Source organism: Neolamprologus multifasciatus, chromosome 5, assembly GCF_963576455.1.
Source record: "Neolamprologus multifasciatus chromosome 5, fNeoMul1.2, whole genome shotgun sequence".
Lineage (NCBI taxonomy): Eukaryota > Metazoa > Chordata > Actinopteri > Cichliformes > Cichlidae > Neolamprologus > Neolamprologus multifasciatus.
In genome coordinates, this window is record NC_140443.1 from 38,147,144 (window position 1) to 38,170,271 (window position 23,128).

Below are 23,128 nucleotides of genomic sequence, written 5' to 3' on the forward strand. Positions count from 1 at the left end.
AGCGAAAAAACGCTAAACTTCCGAGCAAGCACCGAGCTACGACGTAATGGGAAACTCACAGAGAAACTCACGGATTCTTCCACTGACCGCTGCACACCTGCACCAGGGTAAACCTCCGCCTGCCCCAGTCCTGCTTTACAGGTGAAAATAGAGCAACAGGACCGCTAGTCTTTGACTTTATTTATTTTCTGCTGTGTTTTACTTGCATCTATGGGTGGCTGTAGCTCAGGTGGTAGAGCAGGTCATCTACTGATCGGAAGGTTGGTGGTTCGATCCCTGGCTTCCCCTAGTCTGCATGCCAAATATCCTTGGGCAAGATACTAACCCCAAATTGCTCTCCGATGCATCCATCGGAGTATGAATGTGTGTGTGAATGTTACCTTAGAAAGCACTTAGAAAAATGTGCTTGTGCGAATGGGTGTGAATGGGTGAATGTAAAAGTTGTGTACAGCGCTTTGAGTGCTCAGAAAGAGTAGAAAAGCGCTATATAAGAACCAGTCCATTTACCATTTACCATCTATTTGAAAGACTGAGTGTAAACACACAAAAATTATTTTATGTGCTGGAATGTGCAGAAAATAGGTTTAAATATTAAATAAATTTCTTCCAGTCAGAGAATGTTGCAGATAATTAAATTTTTGCTTGATGCATAAAGTTAAAAGATTAAAACTAATAAAACAAGTTTTAAAAAGAGACTTTTCCATTTGATTACATTTTGTATGATGGATTATGCAGAAAAAGTAGAATTGGGCTGAAAGATCTGTCGCTTTATCACCTATTCAGGTTGTAAATCGTGTTTTTAAAAAGTAACTAAGTAGCTAAGTAACAAAGTAATTAATTACTTTTGAAAATAAGTAATCAGTAAAGTAACGGGATTACTTTTTGGGGGAAGTAATCAGTAATTAGTTACTGATTACTTTTTTCAAGTAACTTGACCAACACTGATGCTAATACTCTTTTACTGCTCAGAAATCTAGAGCATCAAAATGTAATCCCAGATCGTGTGGTATGCATGATGAACAGAGGTGGAAAAAAGGACACTACATCTTCTCTGTTAGCGTAACTGTGACCCAGTGTCTTGGTTTATGGACTTTTGTTGTTGTGATCTGTTTTATTGTCTCGGTTTGGTATACAGCGGTCCCTCGTTTATGGCGGTAGTTACATTCTAAAAATAACCCGCGATAAGTGAAACCCGCAAAGTAGCCAACTTTTTTTTTTTACTATTATTATAGATGTTTTATGGCTGTAAAACCTCTAACTACACACTTTATAGACTTTTCTCTGACATTTCCGCACTTTTTCAGTTCAGTTCAGTTCAGTTCATTTTTATTTCAAACATTTCAAACATGAGCCTTCACAATCATTACAATATATTATTCCATTATTTGTTTGAAAAGGAGTAGGTAGAAGTATTTACTTATTTGTCCCTACCCCCTCAAGTTTTACCTCTCATTCAAAAATATTTTTATATATATATATTTTTTTTAGTCTTAAATTAAACAAACAACATATGAAACAAAAGTAAAGCAAAACAAAACAAAACATACATAAATCAAAAACAAGAAATTAGCAATCCCCACCACAGTATAGTTTCTTTCATATGAAAAAAACAGAAGGTGTATATTTGCAGATACACAAATTATGGAAAAACAAACAACCAAAACAAGACAAAACAAAAAAAAAGACCCAACAAAGAACCACAACACCATTACCAGCAACATTACCGTCCTGGGTTAACCCCGTTTTCTTCATTGTTATACTTATTTAAAATCAGGTTTTTATATTTTACTTTAAACTGTTTTATGTTTTTACTGTCTTTTATTTCTTCTGTTAGACTGTTCCATAATTTAACTCCTGCAATTGAGATAGACATCGTTCTTAAAGTTGTTCTAGCACTTTGTATTTTTAAATTCCATTTCCCTCTTAAGTTATACCCACCTTCTCTTTCTATGAACAATTTACAGATTTCTTTTGGAAGCAATTTATTTCTTACTTCATACATTATATGCGCTGTTTTAAGCTTCACCAAGTCTTGGAATTTAATAGCTTGCATTTTGACAAAGAGTGCATTTGTATGGTCCCTGTACCCCACATTATTTATTAATCTAATGGCCCTTTTCTGTATTACAGTTATTGTTTGTGTGTTACTTTTGTATGTATTTCCCCAGACCTCTACACAGTAGCTCATATATGGCAGTAGTAAAGCACAGTATAAAATGTGCAGTGCTTTCTGATCCAGCATATGCTTTGCTTTCCCCAGGACGGCAATGCCCCGTGCCAGTTTCCCCCGAACATAAGTAATATGTGGCTTCCAACAGAGCTTGTGGTCAATGATCACCCCAAGAAATTTTATTTCATTTACTCTTTCTAAATATACATTGTCAACACATATTTCTACTTTGATGTTTCTCTTTTGGTTTCCAAACAACATAAATTTGGTTTTATCTAGATTCAATGATAATTTATTTATATCAAACCACTTCTTTAATATAGTTAATTCCTGTGTGATCATCTCCAAAACCTGTGGCAATTCCACACCTGAACACAGTATATTGGTGTCATCTGCAAATATTACAAACTTTAAAATCTCCGATACTCTGCAGATATCATTTAAGTACATAATAAACATTTTTGGACCCAGTACTGAACCTTGAGGTACTCCACAAGCTATATCCATCAAATTAGATTTATATTCATTTATTTGTACATATTGTTGCCTATTCCCAACATAGCTTTTTAACCATTCCAAAACCACTCCCCTAAACCCGTACTTTTCCAGTTTTTTTAATAGAATTTCATGATTAACAGTATCAAATGCCTTCTTTAGGTCTAAGAAAACGCCGAGCGCATACCTCTTATTATCCATACATTCCGTTATCTTTTCCATTAAATCTATTAATGCCAAAGCTGTTGATCTGTTGCTTCTGAACCCATACTGACTCTCTGTCATTAATTCATATTTTTCCACAAAACTGTCAAATCTTTTTATGAAAAGTTTTTCCAGTATCTTAGAGAACTGGGAGAGTATTGACACTGGTCTATAGTTTGTAAAATGATGCCTTTCACCGGTTTTGTAAATGGGAATAACTTTAGCAACTTTCATTTTTTGTGGAAAAACCCCTTTTTGAAACGACAAGTTGAATATATATTTTTAATGGTTTTACAATACCATCAATAACTGTCTTTACTGTTACCATATCAATATCATTCCAGTCTGTACTGGTTTTGTTCTTAAGTCCTCTAACTATGTCATAAATCTCTTTCTCTTCCACTGCTCTTAAAAACATTGAGCTACTATTCCTTTCAATATTTTCACCAGTGTCCCTTTCTATTCCATCAACCTTTATTTCTTCTGCCAGTTTTGGCCCTATGTTTACAAAAAATTCATTAAAGCCATTTACTATCTCTTCCATGTTATTAATACTTCTTGTCCCTTCTATAAAGTACCCAGGGTAATCATTATTCCTTGATTCATTTTTGATTATACTGTTTAATACATTCCATATATCTCTTGTGTTATCTTTATTGTGTTCTAACCTTTTAATATAATACTCTCTTTTACAGGATCTCATTATATTAGTTAATTTATTTTTGTAAGTTTTATACTTCCTTTCAGTTTCTATTGTTCTCTTTTTTATGAATTCTCGATATAGGGTATTCTTTTTTTTGCTGGCATTTTGTAGTCCTTTAGTCATCCATGGTCTTCCTGCATAGTTGTGTTTCCTATTGCTTTCAATTACTGGGCAGTTTTTATCAAGTAATGTGTTAAATGTTCTTAAAAATCCTTCGTAAGCTTTATTAACTTCTGTTTGTTCATATACAATATTCCAATCTTGCTTTAAAAGTTCATTTCTAAGACAATTTAATGTCTTCTCTGTTCTTATTCTTTTGTAAATAATCTTATGTCCATCATTGTTCACTTTATAATGGCAATTATAAGATGCAAAGACTGGTAAATGGTCACTTATATCATTGATTAACAGCCCACTTTTTATATTTCCTTCTATTATATTTGTAAATATATTATCTAATAGAGTTGCACAATGAGATGTTATTCTGGTCGGTCTTGTTATCAGTGGAAATAAACCGATGCTGTACATGGAATCAATAAATTCTTCTGTACTCTTATTATGATTTGGATTCAATAAGTCAATATTAAAGTCCCCACAAATAAACATTCTTTTCTGATTTATATTTGTAAATAAGTCCTCCATTTTATCTTTAAATATCTCAATCTTAGATCCTGGTGTTCTATATATACAACTGACAATTAGGTTTTTCCTTTTTTCCATACTTATTTCCACTGATAAACATTCCATCACTCCATCAATAACAGTTGTCATTCTTCCCATTCTTTCGTACTTTAGGTTTTTATCAATGTAAAGTGCCACCCCACCTCCTTTCTTATTGATCCTGTCTACATGAAGGAATTCATATCCATTTATTTTAAAGTCTTCTTCTTTTCCAGGAGTTATCCAGGTCTCCGATATGGCTATCACATTGAATGGCTGTTCAAACTGTGTTATGTAGTCGTTGATGGATTGAAAGTTTGCATATAAGCTTCGACTATTAAAGTGAACCATTGTTATACCCTGATCTACCTTGAATTCCTTTTTAAGTTGCTCCTTTGTATAATAATTGCATTCATTTGTCTTATTGTTAAAGAAATTACAATCAGGATCTATGTTGCTGTCATACATCAATGTCTTATTTTCAATATCTATATGAGTTGTTAGTTGAAAATTGTCAGACATCTGCGTTGGTTGTGCACTTGGACGGTCCCATCATATTCAGCACTGCTTTGCCTTTATCAGTTATATTTTTCTAGTTCCGTCATCTCTTTGATGACTAGAACCTTAGCCTGCTCTGGTGTTCCATTTAACTTGATGAATATTTTACAGTCTGACGTCCAAGTTGACTGTATTTTCTTCTGTTTTCTTAATATTCTTGCTTGTCTTGCAATGTCTGCATTTTTCTTGATTAGGTGTTCATTTAAATAAACATTTGTACCTTTTAGCTTTCTTCCTTGCTTGATCAGTTCTTTTTTCTGTTTTCTATTAACAAAACGAATGATAATGGCAGGTATTTGATTTTTGTTTTTCCTCGGAAGAGGATGGCATCCCTCAATATTTTTATTGTCCAATTCGATACCTTTGCTTTTAAAGAAGGCCAGTACCTGTTCTTCCAAAGAGCGTAGCTCTTGCTCGGGTGGCTCCCCTCTCTCTGATGCTGCTACCCTCGCATATGTCTGATGCTTGGTTTCCAGTCCTGTCACTATCACATCATTTACTCTTGAATATTGTTCCAGATCTGACACCCGTCCTTCCAGCATAGCAATCTTCTTGTCCTTTTCCTCGCTCTGCCTTCTTAGTTCTTTAATATCATCCATTAAATTAAGTATCAGTTTTTGTTGTTTTGAAATTGTTGTTATTTCTTCTGACATAAAGTTTAGGGATTTCTTTATGTCCTCCAGTTCTTCCTCATTAACGGTGCTCCTCTTAGGCGGCATCTTAACGGCTTTAAGGCCCGCTGGTTGCGAACCACCTTTGAGGGTTGCCAAAACCCGGCCTGTCCTAGCAATTTACCTCGCTGGCTTTTGTTGGTACCAGGCGTGGCCTGGCAGCTAGCCTCGTTAGCTGGTGGTGGAGCCCTGCGTGGCCTGGCAGATAGCCTTGCTGGCTAGTGTTGGTACCCGGTGTGGCCTAGCGTGGTCTGGCAGCTCGCCTCGTTAGCTGGTGGTGGAGCCCGGCGTGGCCTGGCAGCTAGCCTCGTTAGCTGGTGGTGGAGCCTGGCGTGGCCTGTCAGCTAGCCTCGTTAGCTGGTGGTGGAGCCCGGCGTGGCCTGGCAGCTCGCCTCGTTAGCTGGTGGTGGAGCCCGGCGTGGCCTGGCAGCTAGCCTCGTTAGCTGGTGGTGGAGCCTGGCGTGACCTGTCAGCTAGCCTCGTTAGCTGGTGGTGGAGCCCGGCGTGGCCTGGCAGCTAGCCTCGTTAGCTGGTGGTGGAGCCTGGCGTGGTCTGGCTGCTCGCCTCGATAGCCGGTGGTGGAGCCCGGCGTGGCCTGGCAGCTCGCCTCGTTAGCTGGTGGTGGAGCCCGGCGTGGCCTGGCAGCTAGCCTCGTTAGCTGGTGGTGGAGCCTGGCGTGGTCTGGCTGCTCGCCTCGATAGCTGGTGGTGGAGCCCGGCGTGGCCTCCACATTCCCCGACGACGGCCCGAGAGGTCGAGAGGTCAAAGTGTGACTCTATAAGACAAATGTTTGTTCTTGGTCTGAACAGTGAGGCTAATGGAGAAGTGCCCTAAATCTGCATCATCTAATGGCCAGCATGGGGAAGTCAGTAATTCAAGATGATGAGAGGAAATTGGATGGGATGTTCAGGAACAACCCAGAAACCACCAACACTCAGGCCTGCTATGAACTGGAATCTGCTGGAACACCATGCTTTTCTCTGTGGTTTAAACACTCTAAAAGTTCAAACCTTCATAGAAAGTCCAGTATTATCGAATGAAAATTGCAAAATTGCACACAAAAGAAATTTGCGAAACAGCGAGGCCATGAAAGGTGCACCGATTTATACCGAGGGAGCGCTGTAGTTTAATTTTCTTGTGGCTCTTCGTTTCATGGTTTGTGTTTCTAGTTCAGGTACTTGTTCATTTAGTCTTTTTCCTTTCGTGTCCTGCTTGTCTGGGTCTTGCCTCTGTCTGTCCTCCCCAGCATCTCCTGTAAAGTCTCTTGTCTCCAGTTTTAGTTGCCTGTTTTCCCAGTCACGTCTTTGTGGGTGTGTCTCTCATCCTCTCTTGTCCCTCACTCCCTCCCCCTCTCCTGTCCATCGGTCTGAGTCCACAGCTTCCTGACATTGTCATGTGTTCTGCTGAAAAGTAATTTGGCTTCTCACTGCTCAAATGGGATAATATTGCCCACCTCACAGAGACACAAACATTATAAAGGACTCATCACACCCCGGCCATAATCCCTTCCAGTTGCCACCATCAGGCAGGTCATTCATCCAGAGTTTTGAGCCACTCTTATCCATCTCAACACTATCGTACACTGTACAGTATCCATTTTAAGAGATGCTCATTTTTTCACGTTACTTATTATATCAGTTTACATTTGTGTGAATGTTGTGTGTGATTGTGTCTCTTGTATCCACCAGATGGTGGAGCAGCACTCCTAATTTCATTGAAGAAGTGCTGTTTCAGTGACAATAACGGGAATAAAATTCTATTTCTAATTCTACTTCAATATCTACTTTAAAGTAACACGTCCACCACTTTTGCTTACAAATAGTGCGATTCCTCCAACTTTGTTGTTGCCACTGGGAACAACTTTTGGCTTTACCTTACAACATCAAAGCTCGGTGAGGTAACTCCAGTTGTGATTTGGTGCTAAATAAATAAATTTGAATTGAGTTGAACAGCTTCTGGTAGTGTTACACTGTGGTGGAAATATGAGTTCACCAAATGAAACACATGATATGGTATTCCTGTCATGGTCCCTGTGCCTGAGTCCGTCCACCACTGTGACAATTCCCACTGGGACCAAACCTTTCCGTCTTATTGCCAAAGAAACTTGTATTGCCCATGATGACAGCAGGACAGGTGGTTATATTTCTTCCTTTAAGCTCTGCTGCACCCGTCGTTGTAGCTCCTTGGTGACCACAGGTCTCCTTCCAGATAGTATTAGCGGTGTACTCATCACCATAAATGTTCATGTGTGTCAACAGCGCAGTTGTCCACTTGCATTGTTGCAACAGACTGGTGCCACGACATGTAAGACTATGACTAATTTGATAAATGATAAATTATGTAACAGTAAAAACACATCATTTGTAAATAGACTCCCCAGTACAGGGGTTGGTTTGGGGTGATTTTGTTAGCATCACTGAGACTAACATTCAATCAAATGAGAACAATGGCTCAATCAGGCTTCTCAGAAACACACAAAGCTGGTATCAAATCACACTTTTGGGTATTAAACTTATTGCTGCTGTGTGTGCTGACTTTATGTCCAGTACTCTGTGTTTGCTTCCTCCCTCCCTCAGTTCTAAAAGAAGGAAAAAAGTTTTTAGCAGCAGATGCCAACAAAGAGGAAAGCCGAGTGTGTCAAGGCAATGTGGCATGTTTGTGCTGGGAATAGCAGAACTGACTGTTTGGCTTGATTCCTGCGCAAGTCTTTTTTGTCAGCATGAGTTTCCATCCTGATGTGCTGCGGAGGGTTTTTTCCAGCCTGTCAAATCTTCACCGAGGCTCCTGAACCCCCCCCCCCCAGCCCCCAGCTGCCCTGTGGCCTGTCACGCTGCCTTGTCTTTGTCACCACGCACACATTCACATGTGTATACGTAAATGCTTTCTTTCTTTTTTTCACTTTAATCTTACAATTATATTGTAAAACAGGTGCTTGATAAAATGAACAGTGATTGAACCTCTACTTTTACAATTTACCGGTCATGAAAATGATATTGTAGAAATATGACATATGAAAATGTCCCTCTCTCTCTCTCTCTCTCTCTCTCTCTCTCTCTCTCTCACACACACACTTACAAACATTGCCACTGAATAAAAAAGGGAGTGTTTGGTCATTTGATAATTTCCCTGCCACAGGGCATTGAGTTCAATGTTTATGATTGTGACTAATTTATTGTGCAACAATGAGGAATCGAAGTGGTTCTTCATCATTTATTTTGCTGAATATTATACAATCCTAATGGATGTTTGTGTTAGTGTACAGTGTTTGGTCTCATTGGGCAGTCATGAGGGATGTAGAAGAAAACCAGCAGTTGGAGGTTTTGAACTCTACAGAAGTTTGTTGCAGTGGCCACAAAGAAATGACTGGTTAAAGAATCAGTGCCTAATAAAATATGGCAGAGAATATGTAGATGACACACGCTTGTCCAGGGTCATTTAAATCTGTCATTACTTCAAAGCTTGCTGACAAGAATGACCTAGGCAGTTTTAGAGTCTCAGAAATGCAATAGCTGTAATGAAATTGTCAAATATTTGATGTAAATGTGCATTTTGATGTTTTTAGTCTTATGACTATTCAAAGCAATTTAGACCACAAGCCAGACTGAAACATACAGTCATACACTTTATTCTATGCTATGTGACTGTCACAGATTACTATTGGCAGAATTCATTCAATACATGATGTAGAATGTATGAGAGAATGCTGTTTCACGATAAACAGGAGGATTCACAGCTTTATAAACAATAGTGAATGAAACTCGTTCTTGTTAAGATTTAGACAAAGAGATAAAATACCACATTGGTCAGGTTTCAATTCAGCGCCAAATCACAACAAAAGTCGCCTCAAGGCGCTTCATAGATACAGAGAAAAACCCAACAATCATATGACCCCCTATGAGCAGCACTTTGGCGACAGTGGGAAGGAAAAACTCCCTTTTAACAGGAAGAAACCTCCAACAGAACCAGGCTCAGGGAGGGGCGGGGCCATCTGCTGTGATTGGTTGGGGTGAGAGAAGGAAGACAGGATAAAGACATGCTGTGGAAGAGAGACAGAGATTAATAACAGATATGATTCAACACAGAGAGGTCTGTTAATACATAGTGAGTGAGAAAGGTGACTGGAAAGGAAAAACTCAATGCATCATGGGAATCCCCCGGCAGCCTACGTCTATTGCAGCATAACTAAGGGAGGATTCAGGGTCACCTGGTCCAGCCCTAACTATATGCTTTAGCAAAAAGGAAAGTTTGAAGCCTAATCTTGAAAGTAGAGATAGTGTCTGTCTCCTGAATCCAAACTGGAAGCTGGTTCCACAGAAGAGGGGCCTGAAAACTGAAGGCTCTGCCTCCCATTCTACTTTTAAATACTCTAGGAACAACAACTAGGCCTGCAGAGCGAGAGCGAAGTGCTCTAATAGGGTGATATGGTACTACAAGGTCATTAAGATAAGATGGGGCCTGATTTCAGTTCATTACGGTACTGAAACAACATTAGTGACAAATTACCTTAGTTATGGCCCTGGACATAAGAAGTCCTGCTTGGCCTCAGTGCAGTGTTTGATACTGTTGACCATACAGTGACAATAAAGGGCTATTCTATTCTATTCTATTACAGAGATTAGAGCATGCTGTCAGTATTAAAGGTCCTGCATTTGCGTGGTTTGAATCTTCTCTATCTAGCAGACTGTAATTTGTTAATGAAAACGGGGAGCACACACACAGGGTGTCATGCTTCAGGTAAAACTGAGGCTATTGTATTCAGCCCTAAAATCTTAGAAACAACCATTTACTTACATTGGATGGCATCACCTTGGCCTCCAGTAACAGTGTTGGGAATCATTTTTGAACAGGATATGTTTGTCAATGTGCAAAACAAGAAAATATGTAGGACTCATTGGATTTATAAAATATTAATAAAAATTAAATATCCTGTCTCAAAACTAAAAACTCCCTGAAAAGCCTTCAGTTAATCCAAAATGCTGCAGCAAGAGTCCTGACAGGGACTAGAAAGAGAGAGCAGATTTCTCCTGTTTTGGCTTCCTGTTAAATCCAGAATTCAAAATCCTGCTCCTCACATACAAGGTCTTAAATAATCAGGCCCCATCTTATCTTAATGACCTTGTAGTACCATATCACCCTATTAGAGCACTTCGCTCTTGCTCTGCAGGCCTACTTGTTGTTCCTAGAGTATTTAAAAGTAGAATGGGAGGCAGAGCCTTCAGTTTTCAGGCCCCTCTTCTGTGGAACCAGCTTCCAGTTTGGATTCGGGAGACAGACACTATCTCTACTTTCAAGATTAGGCTTCAAACTTTCCTTTTTGCTAAAGCACATAGTTAGGGCTGGACCAGGTGACCCTGAATCTATGAATAAATAAGCTTTTTTAAGCTTGTTTTTGAGCGTTAGAGCCCTCATTCAGGAAATGAGGCTAGAGGTTTTATTTTGATTTTTATTAAGATGCCAGTGGCGCTTCCTGTTTTTGCACTTTTGCTTTGTTAGTGAGGAGATTTGTGTCTGAGGGATCAGACACAAATTTAAATGTCCCTCCACTGCACACGAACACCTACAACTTCTGTCTCTATCAACAACATATGTAAAATGCGATTTGTTGGAAAGGAGTCCTTCTTGGCCGCAGCATTCAGAGATGCGCTGCGGCAAGCTCAGTTAATCCAGGTAAGAAGACGTAAACAAAAACAAAACAACCCAAATTTCATTCTTGTTTCTTTTTAATGCAACTATTTTCTGTCTTTAGAGGAAGTTGGTAGGGGTACAGCAAAATGTTCGATAGACAGACTCTGTAATAATGTAATACTGTTGATCTGCATATGGGCTTGACTGTATTTGATGGTGAAGCAGGACAAACAGTCCTGCGTATTATTCACTGCTCATGAATAACAAAATCTGCTCTGATGTCTTGTCTGAACATTGTGTGAGATTACTTTAAACTGTAAGCTACTCTTTTCACAGAAAAGATCTAAAATTAATCAGTGGGCTGTTGTACCCTCTTAAGGCCATGATAAGAAGGTTTTGGTGCATGGGGAGGGAAACATAAGAGGCTTTAGGGGCTGCTTTTATTAAAAGGATCTGACATCTACCTGCCCTCGCAAATGGCAGGCAATTTTGACACTTCTGGCACGCAAAGCAGTCATACAAAAATAACCTTGTCTCCTGGGCAGCAGGCTTTCTCTGTTTGGATATTGTTTACCTTTAAGGACGATATGAAAAGCTTTGTAAATGAAAGGCCTCTTCACAACAAATCACAGACTAATTTATTTGGCAGCTTGAATGTCTACACGTGGGCTGCTTTCTGTCTCCGTTTTTCATTTTCCTGTTGTCATTATCCACATATATCATGTCAGCGATGGCTTGATGGGCTCAGTGTGTTGCAATGCCTTGGTCTCACATCCATATTACTGCACAACTCCCCACAGCACAGCGGCAGCCTGTCGGCACTACGATTCGGGGCTAGTTCTCACTGTGATGGTCAGTTGGAGGTTCTTTTTATTTTGATACACTTATCATTTTCCATTTCCACACTTGATTGGAGCTTAAAAGCCAAAGCAGCTCAGATCGTGCCAGCATAAATCTCCAGGCCCATTAATCTGTCCTGGTGTCATTTCTCACACAGAACTGTCCAATCGTGTCTGGATATTCATGGGGAAATTAAATGAATGATTCTAAGGCAACTCACCCACACTGCAGATGGGATGTTAAAATAGGTAGGCTGCTTTGTGTCTTTGCTCTTGATTACTTTTACTATATAGGATGTGAGGGAATAGTCTTTGTGGAGGTAAAGAGCATTTCCTCCACTCAAATAGTTCCTTTTCATTTTCATTGCGATGATAGCCTTTAAAATAGTATTCACCAAAACAACGACCGCTGGAGTATATTCAGAGTTTGATATTTTAAGGAATAGAAAGCTTTCTTGGACACACACTATAATGAAGAATGTAACTAAAAATCCCTTTGTTACTCGGAGTGTACGAAAACGCTGGCATTGTTTAACATTACACCATCGAATCTGCCCTCACCAATGGAAATCAGTCTAAAGTGTAGGCATCGATTCATTCATTGAAGTTCCTCTGATGTGAGGTGGCATACATATACCCAACAGATATTTTTGTGTTCTTATAGTGAACGTTCATAAAATCCAGTCCAGACTTCACAGAGTCAGAATTAGTTTCAGTTGATATTAAAAAAACACATTTCAATCACATGCAGATCACACAGATTTTAGATGTTTAAGCATACGGCTTATTTCATACACTGTCTGTTCATATTCAAAAGATATATTTATATTGAAATTATTTAACATTTGTCTCCAAGAAATTTCTGGACTAGTCTGGCCACTCAAAGCACTTTTACATATTTTACATATAACAGCAAAAATCAGACACAAGCGAATGTAAACAAAGTTACAGTAAGCTTTGACTCTTTGCTCTTAATTCAGTTTCATTTCAGTGTCAGTTGTTTAAAAATATGTAGCTTTTGTTTAGTCTTTTGATTATTATTGGATGGCGCGATCATATATGAGACAATATTTTTTTTAAAAATGCACTAACACAACTTTTTGAAATGCATTTACCAAACTAACAAAAACTACAACTAAAGCTATTTCCTATATTAATTTATTTTAAATTGTTTTCTTTTCCAAGTTCACAAAATCATTTCAGTCTTTCAAAATTCTAACTTTTATTCACATTTTGAACATTTGTACTTTTTTACATCCTGTTTTAGTTTAGTTTTAGGTAACTATAATAACTTTATAATTTACAAAATAAAGCCCCACGCGACAACAATTGTTGTAAAGTGTTACTTTAAAAAATAATAAACTAATTGGATTTAACCTCCTAAGACCTGAACTCTTCCACGGCATGGATTTTTAATTTCTCTTTGATATTTTGGCATATTGGGACCTGATGAATGTAAAAACAAAGAATTACCTGATTTTTTTTTCTTTTACATTATTTTAGTTTTTATGAAAAATGAGAGCCACGTATGAGGATATTCATTTAAATTTCAATAGAACAGTAGCAGTATAATGTCCTCGTAAGTGGATATCAGGCCCTTGTAGAGCAAAATTTATTATTTTGGTTTAAATAACCCAAAATGTGACGTCCACTTATGTGGACAAAATAAATTTTAATTTATTTTGGCAGAAATACATTTAGTTTCCATATAGTTATCACATGATCCCGTAAGTGCTGATATTATGAAGTTATTTATTTCTGCACTCGTTCAAATCCTTTAAACAAACTGAATACAGACAGACTAGTGTGTCTGATGATGACGTCATCACAGTGAGCATTTGGATCACCCAGGGATTAGATGGACCTTGTTCTTACCAAAAACCTTGTTTTCCTCATATTCTAAGAAGGATTTCACCCCCACATCCCCCCGCCACTCCCCAACACGCAAGCACCCCCCCACCCCAGTCCCTTCCCGTCTATAGATTAATTAAGAGATATCCTGTCCTCTTTTAATTTGGAATGATATTATATCTAATCTCCTCGAATTTAGTCATAGCGTTCATCTTCAGCTCTGGATTTGATTTTGGTCAATGCAGCTAAATCTCCTTCAGGGTGGTACTATAAACGCTCAAGATGACTTTAATCCACAGAATTAATCTAAGACTCTGTGTCTTAAGAAAATGCTGCTGTGGAGCAAGTCAGGAGGTTATGGGCACAGATTAACAAATATGTATTTTGTTGTTGTTATTTCTTTCACTTTGTTTCCTCTCCCCCCCCCTCCTGGATCACATTCTTACAGTTCACAATGTGAATTCACATCGAAGACAAAAATAAATGAGCTGTAAACTTCTTTCTACACTTTCCAATGACTTTTATTTAAATCTTCTTGGCCTCAGTGGATTTTTCAAGAAGGCAGAAGGTGAACCCCCCAGTAACATCACACATGGAGCAAAAACACTTTGGGAAATAAATACCAGGTCCATGCAATTCTTACATACAGTACAGTATGACACATAACTGAAGGTAAAGAACTGAGAAAAGCAAAGTTGTAGGAAACGCCATTTCTTGTCGTCCATTATAAAAATGACGATTAATTCCCTCATAGATCCTGCAATAGAGCCTCGGGGACACGTAGGAAACTTTATCAAGAACAAACAACAAATGGCAAATAAACGGTGTTATTTAAACATATAGTCGACTAAAAAAGATTTGCTCTAAAATTTAAAATGTGAAAAATGTTGAAAAAATTGCTCTAGAAGTGTAATTAAAAATCAAACTACAAGTGTATTGCTGTACTATATGCATAAACCAAACAAAGTTAGGAAAAGCCAGAGATGCAAGGTTGATGTTAAACTAATGCACACAGCTTGTGCTGCTCATATATTTATCTGTAGGCTGTTTAACCAAATACTGAAATTACTGGCAGTGCATCATTTACTTTGTAAAGGGAAAAAGTGATTGTGTGTATTGTGATGACCCTGGAACTCACAAGTCTTCCAGTTCTACTGCACAAAACACACACATACAGATATTTAACACATTATTCCTTCACATTATTTTGTGGCCACAATTTCAAGTCATGCAAAAAATCTGGGTGCACTGACAGATTAATAACATTTAGGTGTGCCTCATTTAAGTCCAACTACATATGTTGAACTGATTATGCACTCCATATTTTGTTTCATGTTGTTAATGTTCAGGGACCATCCATAACCCCATACTTTTTTTTTATTTTATCGATTTACCCCCAAAAATAAATAAACAAAACCAAAAAGCACAATTATACTCTAACAGTACAAGCTCTCTACCAGCTCTCTGTTTGCTGCATCTGTGACATATAAGCCATTTTTTTTGCAGGGCAAATACATAATAACATAATAATAGCATATTGCTTAAATTTGACATCTTGATATTTTGCTACATGCAATTTTTTTTTATTTCACTGTTATTTAGGCACCAAGTTTAGCAATAAAAGAAAACTAGCTAGCTCTGTCAATTGGTGGAAAGCCAAATCCATAAAACTGAAAACTTTTAGTTTAGGAGTATAAGTACATTAACATAAATGAGCTCCTCAATTTTGGTTCACCAGTCTGTGCACGTAGATAGCATGCGACGCAGATTGACTGATAAACCAAGAGGTCAGCTCTCTCTTCACCACAACGGTCTGATGCAGCGTCTGCATTACTGCAGCTCCGGCCTACTATCTGTCTGTCAAGCTCCCTTCTTCAGTCACGTGTCAACAAGACCCCAAGATACTTAAACTCCTCCATTTAGGGTTGTAACTCGTCCCTGAATTTGAGTAGGGACCCCACCCTTTTCCAGCTGAGACCATGGCCTTAGAGTTGGAGGTCCTGATTCTCATTCCCAATGACTCACACTTGGCTGATGAAGCCAACAAGAACCACATCATCTGCAAAAAGGTGAGATGAGATTCTGAGGCCACAAAAGTGGAAGCTTTCTGCCACATGGCTATGCCTAGAAAACCTGTCCATAAAACTACAAAGCGAGTCAGTGACAAAGGGTAGCCCTGGTGGAGTCCAATACGCTCCAGGAATGAGTCCGACTTATTGCTGACTTGCAAACAAAGCTTGTGCAATGATTATAGAGGGATAAAACAGGTCATAGCAATGGACCAGACACCACATACTCCAGGAGACGCCGAGGGATATGGACTTCTCTAGGTCCACAAATCTCATGTAGGCTAGTTGGGCAAATTCCCACCCACCCTCAATTGTCCTTGAGAGAATAAAGAGCTGGTTCAGTGTTCCATGAAAACCACGAACACCACACTGATCCTCTTGTATCCAAAATTCGACTAACAGACTAACTCTTCTCTCCAGTCCACACTCCCAGGGAAAGTAAGGAGTGTGATTCCACCCACCAGTCTCCATTCAGCGTTTACTGCTTTGTTCTTGAAATCTTGTTTGGTTTTCTGTTTGTGTTTATATTCTCGGGCCTTTGAATTGAATTATTTGGGTGTTCCTAGTTCTTTTGTCTTGTTTTCCCTGATTCGTTCCATCTGTGTTCCCTGCTGTTTTACCTCTGTGTATATTTGAACCCCCATTTTTGTGTTTTTGTAGGGTTTGTTCTCTATGTGTTAGACATTGTAGACATTGTTTACTGCCACTTGCCACTATTATTTTTTTGACTTTGTTTTTCACCTGTCAGCTTTAAATAAAGGTCCATTTTTGAACCCTGTCCTCCGAATCCACATTCTCCCCTTCCATACTCCACATGACATTTAGATTTAGATTACTAGACAGGAATCATTCGATTCATATACTGAACCAAACACTTGTAATGTTGAACCTCTAACACTTTTTACACCCTGAAAATCTGACACAGTTCCTATCATATGACACTAGCGATAGAGTTTCTAAAGATGTATTCAAATGTATATTTTTTGTTGGTGTAAAATGATTCTATGTGACCACCAGTCTTACTGTTGATAATTTCTTTTGTTGTCTCACATTTGCTGTTGGCAATTACAAAGCATGTTTTAGAGCCTGCAAAACCGTCACTGTCACATCCTATAACATCACATAATGTAAAAAAACATTAATTAGATTTTTTAGCTGAGAAATGATGCTGAACCATTACAAAGGAAGACAATTTAAATCACTTTCACATCTGGTGCAGCAAAACAAGATAATTACTTTTTCAGTATAACATAGTGGAAAGAAAATTGTCATCCATATTGGTGGAAAACATTAAAAAAAAACTTCTAAATGCTTTAATTTAGCTGTTTTGGGCCAGGTGAATACCAACAAATAAATATCCATATTTTCTTGCGACACTTCCATCAGACACAATGTGAATTTGACAGTGCAAAGTTCATCCTGCATTTGCAGGCAGACTTTGGAATAGACAGACAAGTATTCGTTTTACTGTTTTTCTTGAAATCACAGTATAATGGCCTAAATCACTTGAGAGTTTTTCCAGCAGAAGTGCAGAGACAACACTGTGAATTTACTGTGTATAAACAACAACAGAATACAAAGACTAAATAATTAAGGCAAAAGATAATTTAGGTACTAGCCTTAATTATTTGGAAATTTAGCTTTGAAGATTTTAAGTGATGATTATTGACACACTTGAAGGTCTTTAAAGATACATAATAGTATAAACATAATAATAAATGTCATAAATTTAACAGAATTGTGGAAGTATTGGCAACAGAAAAACTAAAACCAAGCAATGGAAGGAACAGGCCAAATTATTTTGACTCTATAGAAGGACTGGTGTGGACTGTCAGGCAATATACCAAAACACTGAAATTATTATTATTATTTCAACTCTTTTGATCTAGATATCGTTATCTTCTTCATCGCTGTCCTTCATTGAAATGCCTTGCATCCCTCCTTCTTTCACCGATGCCGTGGCTTCTTCCAAGGTTAGTCGGTTTCTTACAGTTTCGTACATCTTAGTGTTTAGCGTAGAGTCCAGTACCCCTTGAAGGCGGAAGTCACGGTACTTTTTCTATCTCAAACAGAAAAATGAAAAATGATTAGCTGGCTTCACAGGAAATATAAAAAAAGCATGTCAGCTGATTGGGTTGGTGAGTCCCTGACTAATCCACTTAGCTTCTTAAGGTGTTAATGAAATCATCAGGTCTTGAGTCGGTCTTCAAATTAGGTAAACAAAAGTTTATGTGAACATCAGTACATCTTATTAATATGATGATGATAGTGGTGCCCTGTTAAGCTGCAGCTGCACTGGCTGATGATAGCACCGTTAAAGCTTAAACAATAGATGGAGTAGGTGCGACCACTCTGGATCTTCTACATAGGTTCGGTATACTACGCCGGCTACTTCCAGGAAGCAACTGAGCTTCACATCAGTAACATCTGACAGTGGAGGAGACATAGAGTGGGGCTAACTGCTAAGCTAAAGGCTAACCTGTGTAAAACGCAGGTTTTTAACATTTTTTTAACGTTCGCTCCTTGGAGAATAAACCGGACTATCTAAGGCTGGACTTAACTACACAACATGGCATGAGGGACTGTGCTAAAATATTTACAGCGACTTGGCTGAATCTCTGTTTCTGAAAACACTGTTAGCATAGTGGGGTCAACAGCATTCCAGGCAGATAGGAGCTCTTATTGGTAAATCAGTGTTTGCCTATACCCAAATAACAACTGGTGCAAAAATGTGAACATGATATCAAGACACTGATTGTTCACCCACTTTGAAATGCAGACTGGAGGGCTCAAATCACCAATTCCTATACTAACTAACAGATAACCTTCTCTACCTCCTTAGCCACTGTAAAAGCAACCACTTACCCGTAGACTTAATTAGTTAGAATAATGCATTTTGCATTTTTAATGGTTGCACACAACTGATAAAATAGATCGAAATAGAAATATTTAACATTTTACTTTCATCAAAATATTTAGTGTAAAAAGTCAAGAAATTTGTTTTATTTCTTTGTTGTTACAATGCTTCTTGACAATATATATATATATATATATATATATATATATGTGTGTGTGTGTGTGTGTGTGTATGTGTGTGCGTGTATGTATGTATATATATTCTTTTATTCTCCCTTAATTGATACTCTATAGAACTTGACTTCACGCTGAGGTGGCGATTCAGCCATGATTCCTGTTACAGCAGCTCATGAGTGAATGAACGTGGTGAACTAAAGATACGTTTAGAAGTATGTTTTTTCAAACATGCTACTTCACTTTTATTTACTTGAATAGGGTTGGGGGTTGCCACCTCAGCATGCAATCAAGTTCTATAGAGTCTTGCTAACGACCTACTAATTTTATTCCGGTGTGTTGCAGCAGGGACACATGGAGAAGTTTCAGGACACCAGCCCTGGAGGACTGGAGTTTGATACCCATGCCCTATGGCAGGCACCCTATTCAGATAAGTCAAATGGGGCATGCTTGAATCAGACACCAAGCGAACACTGCAGCAGGGTCGAAGTTTTTTCATGGGCACAACCAATAGGCTCAATTCTGTCGTTAACCCACAAATACATTTTCCTTATAACTGTTGCAATATTTAAGGGAAAATAAACAGGCTAAGAGTATAAGATCTATTGGCTAGAAGCAGTGTTACAATGAAGGAAAAATTAGCCAAACACAAATTTCCTCACTTTTTTTGCTGAGTTTATAAAAGCAAGTAATTCTCACCTTGACAATTCTAATGAGAACCTTCAACTGATAAACATGGAGCTGCAGGTCCACACGGTCAGTCAGCCATGTTCCTATAAGGGTCATTGTGCTCGTGTACCATTGCTGTAAAATACACACAAACATACACCACTGTAGTGTCAAGTGATTCTCTGTGAAATGCACAATAACTTGACCTCTGTAGAGATTATTGCGATGATGCTTTTGGCTGAAAAAGGATCATTTCATCCTTGCTGTGTACCATTGAAAAGGCGTTTACACACTAGACATGTAGAATCTATTCAAATATTTTGTGTGTTGGACTTACCGATTCTTAATGCAGCCGTTCACTCTAGCTGCGTAATTTCACTGAACAAATTTCCTGCCCTTTATTTTTGATTGCTGGAATCCAAATACACAGATCTGACGAATCAGGTCACTGCATTTTCAACAAGCGCAGTGGTGAATAATCCTATTTCAACTCAGACACACAGCTACTCTACTCCAGACCAGTCGGCTCTCTGAAAGGATTTCTTTGCCTCTTTAGATGAGGTCCACCCTCTGCTAACTAAAGTCCAAACTGCCCTCCTGAAATACGTATGAAAGCGGCAGCTTCAGCTCCTGGATGAAACAGTGAAATTCTCCCTGCTGCTGCCTTCTTCTTGGATGCAGAATCTCAGTTTCTTACTTTTCTTATTAATAAAACATCAGAACCAGCTCATCTTACTTAATGTCGACTTCCCCATATGGAAAAGATATAAATCTTATAAAGTTTGTATCTGTCTTGTGTGAAACTTGTATAAAAAGCATACAAGAGTGAAAACAGATATAAGATCCATTGAAAAATTATATAAATGAAACTTGTATGTTTTGGATGCTTACTAAAACAATATATGAAAGCGGCCACTTTCATGATTAAATCATATACGCCTTATATGATTCACTATATGAAGTAGGCCACATCTGATGCAAGTCTTTTATAAGTTTTTTCTATTTTTTTTCCATATGGGTATGAGGTGATTTGGTTCAATGGGCCTGATTATTTAAGACCTTGTATGTGAGGAGCAGGATTTTGAATTCTGGATTTAACAGGAAGCCAAAACAGGAGAAATCTGCTCTCTTTCTAGTCCCTGTCAGGACTCTTGCTGCAGCATGGATCAGGACTTCCTGATAATAATGAATTACAGTCGTCCAGCCTGGAAGAAATAAATGCATGAACTAGTTTTTCAGCGTCACTCTGAGACAGGATATTTTTTTAATACATGAGCAAATGAATAAAGGCTGCCTTACATATTTGTTTACTGTGTTTGCTGAAGGACATCACGACATAGCCAAAGGTATTCACTCACCCATCCAAATAATTTAATTCTGGTGTTCCAATCACTTCTATGTCCACAGCACAGTGTGAGCAGATGCTGAGGTGCATAATGCACACAGGTTGCCAACTTTCTGCACAGTCAATTGCTTTAGAGCTCCAGCCTTCAGACCAGCTCAAGAACAGTGCACAGAGGGTTTCATGGAATGAGTTTCCATTGCCAAAAAGCTGCATTTAAGCCTTACATCACCAAGCGCAATGCAAAGCACTTGATGCAGTGGTTTAAAGCATGGCACCACTGGATTCTAGCGCAGTGAAGATGTGTTCTCTGTAGTGACAAATCATGCTTCTCTGTTTTGCAATCCGATGGATAATTCTGGGTTTGATGAGGAAGAGGCCAAAGGAACAATGTTCCTCGACTTGTGGTAGCAACTTATCCCCTTCCCGGAGTGCTCCAGCCACCCTTTTCTGGCTGAGAATCATGGCCTCAGACTTGGAAATGCTATTTGTCATTCCCACTGCTTCACACTCTGTTTCAAACAGCCCCAGTGCAAGCTGGAGACTGATATCTTAAAAAGAGCTACATTATCCACCAAAACAGAAAGGCGGTCGTGAGGCCACTTGGGTATAAATGCTATATAAGTTAACTTAAACTGGATTTAATGAAACCATTTAGTCAAATCCACCTCTCAGGACTGCTGAGCCCCCCATTATGATTGGTAAAAAAGGGCTACTGCAAAGACCAATGTGACTGATTTCTTAAACTAAATCAGTTTATCAATTTCCTGAGAGCCCAGCAGCTTGTTTCTAGTAGTTTGTACATGTGAATTGTGACTGTAAACTGATGGGGGAGCAGCATGCGAGGCAAGCTGCCACTGGCTCAGCTGTTACTGGTCTGAGATCAGTTAGACCTGCACTTTGTATAGAAATGCAGCTAGCATTAGAGGGTAAATGAATTACAGTGATTTAGCATCGTAACGGAAAAGTTTCCCCCCGTGAATCATGTGGGTAACGTGACGTAGAGAGGATGGTCTTTGAAAAAGTTCTTAATTATTCCTTTAATACAACAGCAAGAAACCACGATGGAGAGGGGACAGGAGCTCTAACCATGGCCATGAAACAGGCAAGTTGAACAGGCTTGGCAGTCGTCTTAGCAATTGGTTCTACTTGCCTTCCTGTAAAAGTTACAGCACACCACTGGCTAGACCAAGAGCTTAGGCTGGAGAGAATGAAGAGCAGGTTCGGGTGATTAAGGATCGAGGTGAAAGTGTATTAATGAATGAATAGGATGTGTTGAGCAGATGGATGGAATACTGACAAACAAAGGGAATGAGCGAGAGAGAAAGAAAGGAAGGATGGATAGTAAATCAGGAATGATGCAGAAAAATATTGCCTGCTCTGATGAATACCAGTTTCTGTTGGATGCTTGGTTAGTTTTTTGTCTAAAACCATGGCTACCTGCCTCGTAGCAGTGCTTTTGTGGTTGTCTAATGGTGTGGAGAATAACTTTTGGCTCTCTTGGAGCCTGTTAGCTAGCTAAACGGTGTGTGAGCTGCACGTGGATGATGGAGATCTTGGGCTGTGCTGGAAACAGTTGGACAGTACTGGCACAGCAACAAATGACTGATTTGCGGCTTGGAGGCACAGACAGGTGCTTTGTTTTATGCTAATGTCTCCTTACTTCCGACAGGAAGCATAAGTTAGCATAATGATTAGCACCTATTAGTCATTTCTGATAAAGCCTTCTAAAGTAATCTTAATGTACTTTAATACCTAACCTGCAGTAACCTTTCTGGGGGAATACTGTCTGGCTTCCATTTACATTTCTTTGCTTTCATGTAATTAAATTAGTCTTGGTTTGTTCTGTGATGTCATTTACTATGTTAGTAATGAGTTTAAAAATAGCACACCTATGCTATCCCAATCAAGACTAAGAAAACCACTGGTTGTAGTGTTTGTTACTTTAGCCATAGCATTCCTCATCATGTAGTATCAAGGTACCATCCATCGACCAATCACATCAGTATTTCCATTTTCAAACTAGCATTGACTTCTTGGCTTAGACAAACAGTAAGCTCTGCGAGGCACAGTGAGCTCCGAGCACAGCAGCTGCAGATGTTTCTCTTTGGGCCCTGGCTGGTGTCAGCCTAATTGATGGACAGTGATGAGTGTAGGGTGATACTAATACAAGCCGACTCACTTTCCACAGTCAGGGTCACAGCAGAGTGGATGGGAGTCTGGAGAAAAAAGGGAATGAAAA

The 23,128-nt window shown here is 38.8% G+C and overlaps 3 protein-coding genes across 5 annotated transcripts in view; 1 reads left to right on the plus strand and 2 right to left on the minus strand.

Annotated features, from left to right (window-relative positions):
• The window catches only part of LOC146519283 (G2/M phase-specific E3 ubiquitin-protein ligase-like), a 253,031-nt gene extending 251,588 nt beyond the window's left edge, over positions 1–1,443 (plus strand). Inside the window, exon 8 of the mRNA XM_085159107.1 lies at positions 1,310–1,443. The gene's annotated coding sequence lies outside the window, so the exon portion shown is untranslated. The remainder of the gene's footprint in view (positions 1–1,309) is intronic.
• On the minus strand, positions 1,310–6,199 carry LOC146519290 (uncharacterized). The gene has a single exon (XM_085159110.1). It carries the CDS (start codon positions 5,507–5,509, stop codon positions 4,811–4,813), a length of 699 nt encoding a protein of 232 aa, XP_085015236.1. The 5' UTR covers positions 5,510–6,199; the 3' UTR covers positions 1,310–4,810.
• Positions 6,200–13,905: 7,706 nt separating this feature from the next.
• LOC146519291 (calcium-dependent secretion activator 1-like) overlaps positions 13,906–23,128 on the minus strand; it is a 238,584-nt gene continuing 229,361 nt past the window's right edge. For all 3 annotated transcript variants that reach the window (XM_085159095.1, XM_085159096.1, XM_085159094.1), the window contains 2 exons: positions 19,575–19,679; positions 13,906–17,904 (listed from right to left, as the gene is read on the minus strand). In XM_085159095.1, the coding sequence (XP_085015221.1) occupies positions 17,731–17,904; positions 19,575–19,679 (279 nt within the window). In that variant the 3' untranslated portion in view covers positions 13,906–17,730. The remainder of the gene's footprint in view (positions 17,905–19,574; positions 19,680–23,128) is intronic.

Coding starts and splice junctions, on each gene's coding strand:
- LOC146519290 (XM_085159110.1), bottom strand. CDS start 5,509: ATGCCGCCTAAGAGGAGCACCGTTAATGAGGAAGAACTGGAGGACATA.